We start from the raw sequence: 10,252 nt of genomic DNA on the forward strand, positions 1-10,252 counted from the left end.
CAGGGAGGCTGGAGGCAGGGAGGTCGGAGGCAGGGAGGCTGGAGGCCAGGGAGGCTGGAGGCAGGGAGGTCGGAGGCCAGGGAGGCTGGAGGCAGGGAGGTCGGAGGCAGGGAGGCTGGAGGCCAGGGAGGCTGGAGGCCAGGAAGGCTGGAGGCAGGGAGGCTGCAGGCCAGGGAGGCCGGCCTGATCTCCACAGAAAGGCTCTGCTCCCCGAGGCTAGCCTGGTCAACACAGTGAAACCCCATCTCTACTAAAACTACAAAAAGTAGCCAGGCGTGGTGGTGCACACCTATAATCCCAGCTACTTGGGAGACTGAGGCAGAAGAGTCACTTGAACCCGGGAGGTGGAGATTATAGTGAGCCAAGATCATGCCACTGCACTCCAGCCTGGGCAACAAGAGCGAAACTCCATCTCAAAAAAAAAAGAAAAAGAAAAAGAAAAGAAAGGCTGTGTTCTCAACACGTGGCAGCCCGAGGGGCAAAGTTTTCCTGAAGCAACTCATGTTAGGCCTCACATATGAGAGCCCCAAAGAGGCTGGGAGAACCCAAGCAAGACCAGCCCAGGCCCCCAAGAGCCATACCCTCCACAACCCAGACACCAAGTGAGGATGGCTGGGATTCAGCAGGGACAGGTGGAGGTGGCAGCTGGTGGATCAACACTTCCCAATGCCCTTCCTGCACACAGCTGTGCCCGCCCTCCCAAAAGGAGGCTCAGCTTCAGTCCTGCACCTGGATGCTCCGTCCCTGGGGTCAGGACCTTGGGCCTCCTGCCACAGGGGCAGTGAGAGAGGCAGGGTGTTCATCTGGGAATACGGATCCCAGACTGGGTGTCCCATAGGACCAGGTTGTAACAGGTCCCAGCGTGAACACACATGCCCTAGCCGGGCCCCAAACCCAAGAGTTCTCCACAGCCTGAGATATAAATATCCCGTGCGCGGCTAAGCAGACACTTCAGGGAGCAATCTGCTGGCTGTGAAGAAAACGCAGCCTCAGCAGGGGCCACCAGCCTTATCGGCAGTCCGAGCTTGGCTGCCCATCAGAATGACTAGGGGAGCTGTTAAAAGATACAGATGCCTGCCCCCAGCCCCATCAACTCAACCCAAATCTCTGCAAGACCGTACAGGGCATGAGCATTTTTACAAAAGCTTCTTTACTGATTTGAATGCACAAGAGGGGTTGAAAACCACTGCTTTATATTTTATGTATTTTAATTTTTAAAAAAATAGACGAGGGGCCGGGTGTAGTGGCTCACGCCTGTAATCCCAGCACTTTGGGAGGCCGAGGTGGGTGAGTCACTTGAGGTCAGGAGTTCAGGAACAGCCTGGCCAACATGGCAAAAACCCGCCTCTACTAAAAATAAAAAAATTAGCAGGGCCTGGTGGCAGGTGCCTATAATCCCAGCTACTTGGGCAGCTGAGGCAGGGGAATCTCTTGAATCCGGGAGGCGGAAGTTGCAGTAAGCTGAGGTCATGCCACTGCACTCCAGCCTGGCAAGAGAGGGAGACAGGAAGGAAGGAGGGAAGGAGGGAAAGAGGGAGGGAGGAAGGGAGGACAGCGAGCGACAAGGTCTCACTATGTTGCTGGTCTTGAACTCCTGGCCTCAAGCAATCCTCCTACCTCAGTCTGCCAAAATGTTGGGATTGCAGGCATGAGCCACCATACCCGGCCAACCACTAGTTTACGTAAATACACTTCACATGACATATCTGTAGCCTTTTCTTATCTAGCAATTTCCAGAGACCCTCCCCATGGGCCATGGCAGCTTGAAGGAACGAGGCCAGTCTTGGAGTGTCCTGGGGCACTGAGGGTACAGCCCAGGTCCTCGCTCAGGTGGGTCCATTTCTGAGGCTGTTTAAGGCACCCACCTGTGGCTCAGCCCATCTTCAGGGGGAAAAATCACACTCGAGAATCCCAGAGACCCAAAAGAAAGCACAAGCTCAGCAGACACCTGGTGGAGTGGGCCCCAGAGTGGCAGCTCCACAGAAAGCTGACACTGCACTATTGGCTCCCCGCAGCTCCCTCCTGGGTCCCAGGAGGAAGAGGTTTCTAAGCTCAGAGGTCTGCACACATGGCAGGTTGGGTTTCAGAGGGGTTATGAATATGCCTGTGGTCACCTCCACAGTCCACCTGAGCAGGGCTGCGGAATGAGCCCCGGGAGAGCGGCCAGGAGGACAGGTGCACAGGGAGGGGGCGCTGGGACCTCATCAGATACAGAGGGAACCCGGGGAATAAGAGCGGCCCTGAAGTTTGTGCTCCCCACGGTCCCTGCACGCCAGGGTCCCCTGAGAACTCAGGGTGAGGCGCTCGCTCTGGCCCTTCCCCTGTCCCCAGGCTCCGGCAGGCTGACCTGCTTCCTGCCCGGCCTCACCCACTCTCCCCACCCCTCTCCACTGACTTGGGCAGCAAGCTGGCCTCGCTCTAGTTTGCTGGGTACTCGCTCTGTGCCCAGGGGTACTGAGTTCACCGCTTTGCTCACATTATTTCCTGTGATTAAAGAGGGAAGAAATTCTTACTAGCCCCATTTTACAGACAAGACAACTGAGGCCAGAGACGTTCTGTGGCTTGCTCCCCATCACCAAGCTACAAGTGGTGGGAGCTGGGCTTTGAATGCAGATCCACTCATGCTCCTGGCTTTGAGCTGCCCCTTCCTCAGGGGAGGGCGGCACCTGTAAAATCTCAATGACCCACAGGAGGGTTCTTGGGAAGACTGACCAGGATGGGGTGAGCCCCGTCCTCACGAGCTGGCCCTTTCACTCCTCATTCCCCACTTTGAAGCTGACTTCAACAACAGTATCACGGAGACCGAAGCAGCGTGAACTCCAGGTCCCGGGTCGAAGCTTCCTTGTGGGGAAGAGAGAGGAAGCCAAGGCTACATTTCCTTTTCAGGGAGGCAGAGTCGAGACCTGACCAACCCCTAGGCCAGATCAAAAAGACCATTTCACCTCCAATCGCTGACCAGGCCAATTTCAAGTGAGAACAGGGTTCCCGTGGCCACCCTGCTGGGCCGCAGGAGAGAGGCTGCCTCAGAGCTTGCTTCCCTCAAGAGGGTCCTGAGAAGATCGGGGGACAGTGGCCCCACACAGCCCCTCCACCACGGCCGCCTCTGGGAAGGAGCCCAGGAAACCTACCATCTCTCCTCCGGCAAGCTGCCACCCCCCTCACATCAGCCTTCGACAAGGAGCTCCAAGGAGCTCCGGGTTACCAGGGAGATAGGAAAGGAGTGACTGAGAAGGGGGCAGAGTCGAAACACCTGGTGGGAAGGAAGAGGAAGGTCCTAAAACCAGCCGCCCGCTGCTCCCAGACTCAGGCCCAGAACAGCTGGCCTGGGAGCCACACGTGCCCGCCCCACTGCCTGTCACAGGCAGGCGGGGCACCCCTTGGCACGCCTTGCCTCTTGGGGCAGGGTCCACGGGCTTCTGGACACCTTCCTGCCTGGGCCGGCTTCATCCTCCTACGACCAACAGTCGTGCTGATGACATGCACCTGTCCCGGGACCTCCCCCATCCCCCAGCCAGCTGCAGGAGCTGCAAGAAGGATGGTCCGGGTTCCTTCCACCGAAAGGTGGGGTGTGTGTGACCTTCACAAAGCAGCTTGCCACACCCCCTCTCCCACTGGCACTGCCGACCTGCCTTCCACAGTTAAGGACCCAGACCTCGGCTCGGGTGTCTTTCACGGCTGAAAACAAACCTCTCGGCTCCTTCCTGCTCCCGCAGCCCCTCCGTGTCCCCCGCCTGCTGCTCCGAGAGCTGGCAGCATGTGCAGTGGAGCACACAATACCCTGCCGCCCAGCCTCCGCTCCTCTCTCCAGAAACAAAGAAACTCCCAACTTCTCCCTCCGGCTCACGATGGCACCCTGTTGGCTGGCAACGCCACCATCCGGACCATCACCACCCATGGCCACGCTGTGCCTGGCCCCCATGGCTCTCCCTGGCCTCAGGGCTACGAAGTCTGCAGGCACAGCTCCTCGCCGTCTCTCCCTAACAGCCCCTCCAGGAAGTTCCCTCACACTAGCCCACCAATTCCCCACCGATCCTCGGGGGCACCTGGACCCCTCCAGCCTGGTCCTTCCATTTGCAGATGGCCCTGCCCTGAGCCACCCCCAGGTTTCAACTCGAGGTTGGACGCCGGCCGAAACGAAGGGGGAATTCAGGTCCAGCCACTTGCCCACCCTCCTTCCCTGCGGCCCTCAAACCTTGCCAGACACATTTCAGCCCACTCCAGCCCCCAGAGGTGGGAGGGTCCGCCACCTCCCACAGCGGGCACCTGGGTTACCATAGGTGCAGTTACAGCAGAAGCGAATAATGAGGAGAATCTCCATGGTAGCCTCTGTCCCTGCAGCGGGAGCGTGCAGCCATCGCTCCAGGCTCCCCGGCGCCCACCAGCAGCCCGGCCACTCAGCCCCCTTGCTGATGCTGCCGCACAGACTCCAGCATCGAGCAGCCGCTTCAGAGTGCTCTTCCAGCAAGAGGGAGGGGAGGGAGGCGCGTGGCGAGGAGAGGAGGGAAGGGGAAGGGGAGGAGGAGAAGGGAAGGGGAGGAAGGGAGAGACAGAGAGAAAGAGAGAGAAAGAAAAAGACAGGAGAGGAGGGGCGGGGAGGGAGGGACCCAGCGGCCTGCTGGCATCCTAAAGAGGAGCACGTTTGTAGCTGGCTGGCTGCCTGGGCACGAGGCTGGAGTCCTCGCGTGCGCGCTCACACTCACACGCGCTCACACTCACACGCGCTCACACTCACACGCGCACACGGGGGAAGGGCGCTGCGTTCACACAGCCCGTCCACACAGCCAGACAAAGGCAGGTGCCGGTAATCCAGCCCGCTCCCCAAGGTACCTTCCATGGTGACGGACGTGTGGCTGTCCTTGGAGTCCTTGGGACCTTTCACTTTGAGTTCCTGCCAGAGGGAGGAGAGGAGTCACAGCCTGCTCCGTCCCTCACCGCCCCAGCCCCCACCGTGAGCCTGGCAGGAAGAGGGGCTGTGAGACTAAGGGTACAAGGATGAGAACACAGGCTGGGCACGGCGGCTCACGCCTGTCATCCCAGCACCTTGGGAGGCTGAGGCAGGTGGATCAACTGAGGTCCGGAGTTCGAGACCAGCCTGGTCAACATGGTGAAACCCCGTCTCTACTAATAATACAAAAGTTAGCCAGGTGTGGTGGCACAAGCCTGTAGTCCCAGCTACTCGGGAGAGTGAGGCAGGAGAATCGCTTGAACCCAGGAGGCGGAGGTTGCAGTGAGCCGAGATCACACCACTGCACTCCAGCCTGGGTGACAGAGTGAGACTCCGTCTCAAAAAAAAAAAAAAGACAACAGAGACAAAGGAGCCCCGCGGCCACTGGCTGCCTCTGCAACCCCAATCCCCCGCACCGCACCTGTGAACTCCTGGAGCCTGGTGGAGTCCAGTGGCTGGGGTGTGGGCAAGAAGGAAGGGACTCCAAGTCCCAGAGATGAGAGGGGCTGGCAGGGAGCCCCGTGATTACAGGAAACCCATCTCAGGAACCCCGACTCAGGAACCCTATACGTCGGCCAAGGGCAGACAGTGTTTGAGCTGACCAGCGCCAGGTACTCCAGATCTTTCGGGCATCAGCAACCCATGAGGTAGGAAGGAGCGGTCCCACATGCCTAGACAGTGGAAGCAGGGAAGTGGTGAATCTGTGGCAGAGACGCTGAGCTCCCCAGGACAGTGAGCTGCATCCTACCCCTGTCAGAGAGCACTCAGCCCCCAGCACCCCCGACACTCCCCACCCACCACTGCCTGCGCTGGGGGTCCGAGAGGAAGCTTCGAGGGAGGAAGAGCCGAAGCCCCTCCTGGACGCCAAGCCAGGCGACAGGTAGTGAGTACTGGAAACAGACCCCAGGAATGATGTGTCTGCTCCAAGCCTCTTCAAACTCCTTTAGAGACGTTCCAGCCCCAGCTTTTGCTAGCAGGACAGCGCAGCCTGCAACCGGAGCTGTAATGCCATCCTCACTTGGCAGACCGAGCACACGGAGCCTCAAAGAGGGGCGTGGGGGGGAAGGCAGGGGGCAAGGTGAGGCCAAGGTCAGGGGCTCAGGTGATGTCACCTGCTCGGCCTGCAGGGAAGGAAGCGCCCAGACAGCAGGAACTTCCTACTTTCTATCTCAAGCTGTTTCCAGACAGAGAAAACTCCCGGAGACTGAGCTTGGGTGCGTGTATATTTTGGGGGGCGGGGGGTGGCGTTACTCAGCGTCCCTAGGCTGTGTCTCTGGCTGGTGCCTGGATTCCCAGATTTCGGGAATTTTTCCTCACGCCCCCCCTCCAGTGAAGCCCAGGGCTGTGAAATCACTCCTGCTGCAGAGAGGAGCCCAATTGCAGTAATTAAGTGGCAGCGCCAGCAGGAAGCAAGGACGTCATCAAGTGAGTCAGGATGAGAAGCCGCCTGGCAGAAAGCCAGGGGCTTGGCTCTGCCCTCTGGGGTGGGCAGGCTTTGAGAGGGGCTTACGGTTGGGTGTGGGGGTTTCTGCCTATGCACAGGGAACAGGCAATCAGCCTAGGCCAAGAGAAGACCCCACACCCTCTGCACCGTATCTGACCCTGGATTGTTGGGCAGCCTTGGCAGGGCTGCTCTGAACACAGACCAGAGGAGTCCAGGTAGTTCCCGGGTGGGGCTGGAAACCGCGAAGGAAGCACCCTTTCTCCAGCCCCTTTTATTTGTATTTTTAATAGAGACGGGGTTTCACCATGTTGCCCAGGCCGGTCTCGAACTCCTGGACTCAAGCCAATCTCCCGCCTCGGCCTCCCAAAGTGCTGGGATTACAGGCGTGAGCCACGCACCCGGCCTCTCCAGCCTCTTGACTCCATGGAGAGGGACTTCCCCAGCCTGCACTTTGTCCTCCCAGGCAGAGGGTGACTCCTCTGCTCCATGGGTCTGGGAGAAGAAACTGCAGTCAGCCGTCCTCTCTGCACACTGGGTGAGAGGTGTGGGCTCTGTCCTCATTGTTGGGGGGGGCGGCCTGTGGTTTCCTACTCCTGCAAGGCACTCAATAGATACTTTTCTTCAGACAGGGTCTCGCGCTGTCACCAGACTGGAGTGCAGTGGCGCGATCTCAGCTCACTGCAACCTCCACCTCTCAGGTTCAAGCGATTCTCCTGTCTCAGCCTCCCAAGTAGCTGGGATTACAGGTGTACGCCACCACACCCAGCTCATTTTTGTATTTTTAGTAGAGATGGGATTTTGCCACGTTGGCCAGGCTGGTCTCAAACTCCTGACCTCCGGTAATCCGCCTGCCTCAGCCTCCCAAAGTACTGGGATTACAGGTGTGAGCCACCAAGCCCAGCCTCAACAGATAATTTCATTCCAGAGGTGAAGTGCCAGCAAGCTCACTGTGGCTACAGATACAAATCCACACTTTCCAAGCTGCATTTTAATAGTAATGAAGCTGACATGTTCATCTCCATCTGTCAGCTCCTCTGCTGCCTCTCGATGGATTCTAAACATGAGCATCGCCCGTCACCCCTGAAGTTTCAGGAAAACGATCCTGCATTTCCCCAACTCTTCTAGCGTTAGCGTTGAGATGGGGACACAAAGGGCCAAGAGCGGACTTAAAGGCAGGACTCCCAAAACTGCGGAAGCCTCTCCCCCTTTCTAGGATGGAGGTTCTCTTGCCCTGAACTGGGGCTGTTCCTACAAGGCCAGTGCTTTAGGGGTGTCACTGAGGTCTTTCTGGACAAAGGGATGAACCGGGCTCTGTCCTGAAGGATCCTAAGCAACCGTCCCCTCCATGCCACCCCTTGGGTAGAAATGTTGATGGCAAATGTGACCGCACCTCTGCCCTGCAGAGGAGTGCAGGAGGAAGGCTGGGCCGCAGGGGCAGAAGCATGCGTGTTCCCGGCCAGGAAGGCTGGGCCGCAGGGGCAGAAGCACGCGTGTTCCCGGCCAGGAAGGCTGGGCCGAAGGGGCAGGAGCACGTGTGTTCTGGGCCGGAAAGGCTGGGCCGCAGGAGCACGTGTGTTCCCGGCCAGGGAGTGCGGGAGGAAGGCTGAAGCGTGCGTGTTCCCGGCCAGGAAGGCTGGGCCGAAGGGGCAGGAGCACGTGTGTTCTGGGCCGGAAAGGCTGGGCCGCAGGAGCACGTGTGTTCCCGGCCAGGGAGTGCAGGAGGAAGGCTGGGCCGCAGAGGCAGAAGCACGCGTGTTCCCAGCCACGAAGGCTGGACCGCAGGGGCAGGAGCACGTGTGTTCCCGGCCAGGGAGTGCAGGAGGAAGGCCGGGCCGCAGGAGCAAAAGCACGCGTGTTCCTGGCCAGGAAGGCTGGACCACAGGGGCAGAAGCACGCGTGTTCCCGGCCAGGAAGGCTGGGCCGAAGGGGCAGGAGCACGTGTGTTCTGGGCCGGAAAGGCTGGGCCGCAGGAGCACGTGTGTTCCCGGCCAGGGAGTGCGGGAGGAAGGCTGAAGCGTGCGTGTTCTGGGCCAGGAAAGCTGGGCTGCAAGAGCAGGAGCATGCGTGTTCTGGGCCAGAAAGGCTGGGCCACAGGAGCACATGTGTTTCCAGACAGGGAGTGTGGGAGGAAGGCTGGACCACAGGAGCAGAAGCACGCGTGTTCCCGGCCAGGGATTCCAAGGCTCCTTCTCCACATAAGCGGCTCTTGCCCTCCCTGTGTTTACGGGATTGCAGTCTCAGAGTTGGCAAGAACCTTAAAAGACGACCTATAGTCCAAATTTCCTTAAATATTCCCTATCCTAAAAATCACCCAGAAGCTTGTTCAAATATACAGTCTTGGGCCCCACCCAAAGCCTTCCGAATCAGAAACTCCAGGGAAGGTGCCTGAAAAATCAGTGCCCCAGTGATTCTTATCAAGCAAGGTTAGGATTAGCTGGCCACGCTGGACTCAGTGGCTCACGCCTGTAACGTCAGCACTTCGGGAGGCTGAGACGGGCAGATCACCCGAGTCTGAGACCAACCTGGCCAACACGGCAAAACCTCATCTCTACTAAAAATGTAAAAATTAGCCGGGCGTGGTGGTGGGCGCCTGTAATCCCAGCTACTTGAGAGGCTGAGGCAGGAGAATCGTTTGAACCCAGGGGGTGGAGGTTGCAGTGAGCTGAGATTGCGCCACTGCACTCCAGCCTGGGTGACAGAGCAAGACTCTGTCTTAGGAAAAAAAAAAAAAAAAAGGATTATCTGGCCAAGTCTAAACCCCTCATTCTACAGCACAGGAAATAAAAGCCACGAGGGGGGACATGACTTGCTCAAAGTCACCACAGTGTGGTGTGGGAGAACACTGCCTTGATTTTTTTTTTTTTTTTTTTGCCTCCCCTGTTCCTCTCTCTAGCCAGAAAGAGAATAATAAAAAAATAAATAAAATAGATCATTTTCTATTAAGAGGGAAAATGTCAGGTACAGGAAAGCAAATATCAGGCTAAGTGTTACCCAACACAGTAACCACTTCACCGATGGGCAAGCGAGGGAGGGAGATCCAAGGGCTGCAGGGGCTCTGAGCAGCGTCCAAAGCCCCGTGGCTGTCAGGGAGGCTGTGCAGGGAGCTGCCTACCTCTGAGATCTTCTGGAACTGGTTGTTGGACTGGCTGCACTTCTCGGCTGTCTCCAGAGCGACTTTATAGTTATCCACAAATGCTTTGTACACGCCGAGCTGGCTGGCCTGCAGGGAGGAGTCAGGGAACAGAGGGAGAGGAGGGTGGGAGGGGAGAGGATTAATGAATGGATGAAAGCTTCACAGAGTACCTGGAGCTCCAGTGCACTGAAAACCTCTCACTCAGCTCCAGAGGGCTCGCTGGGAACTCCGGGAAACGCAGGGATGAACATATTACAGTGCCCCTTTGAACTGGACAGTTTCCATGGAAACCAGCTCAGCCAATAAGGTTCCTGAGGGCGTCTGGGGTTGGGGAGACCAGGCTAGGGCCTTTGTCGGCCTGCTAGAAATTCAACTCCTCACAGCATCCAGCTTTCCTCAGTACCATCAAGGTCTCCCAGGGTTTGAAATCCCTTAATGTCTCACACTTCCTTCACATCCGGGAATCAGCCGGAGCAGGGAGAGAGGGGTGTGCGTGTGCCGGGTGGAGCTGGCACGTGTGGCCTGCTCAGGCCTCCCCTCCCCATGTGGAGCATGGCGCACGGCATTTAAAGGTGCCGTCTTGGCCGGGTGCGGTGGCTCACGCCTGTAATCCCAACACTTGCCGGGCGCGGTGGCTCAAGCCTGTAATCCTAGCACTTTGGGAGGCCGAGACGGGCGGATCACAAGGTCAGGAGATCGAGACCACCCTGGCTAATACGGTGAAACCCCG

At 58.3% G+C, this 10,252-nt stretch overlaps 1 protein-coding gene across 1 annotated transcript in view; it reads right to left on the minus strand.

Annotated features, from left to right (window-relative positions):
* The window catches only part of ABR (active BCR-related), a 197,813-nt gene that overhangs the window by 72,090 nt on the left and 115,471 nt on the right, over positions 1-10,252 (minus strand). Inside the window, exons 5-6 of the mRNA XM_011956234.1 lie at positions 9,502-9,609; positions 4,828-4,888 (exon numbers count right to left, since the gene is read on the minus strand). Coding sequence (XP_011811624.1) covers positions 4,828-4,888; positions 9,502-9,609 — 169 coding nt within the window. The remainder of the gene's footprint in view (positions 1-4,827; positions 4,889-9,501; positions 9,610-10,252) is intronic.

The sequence above is a fragment of the Colobus angolensis genome, unplaced genomic scaffold (genome assembly GCF_000951035.1).
Source record: "Colobus angolensis palliatus isolate OR3802 unplaced genomic scaffold, Cang.pa_1.0 Scaffold110, whole genome shotgun sequence".
In the NCBI taxonomy this organism is placed as follows: domain Eukaryota; kingdom Metazoa; phylum Chordata; class Mammalia; order Primates; family Cercopithecidae; genus Colobus; species Colobus angolensis.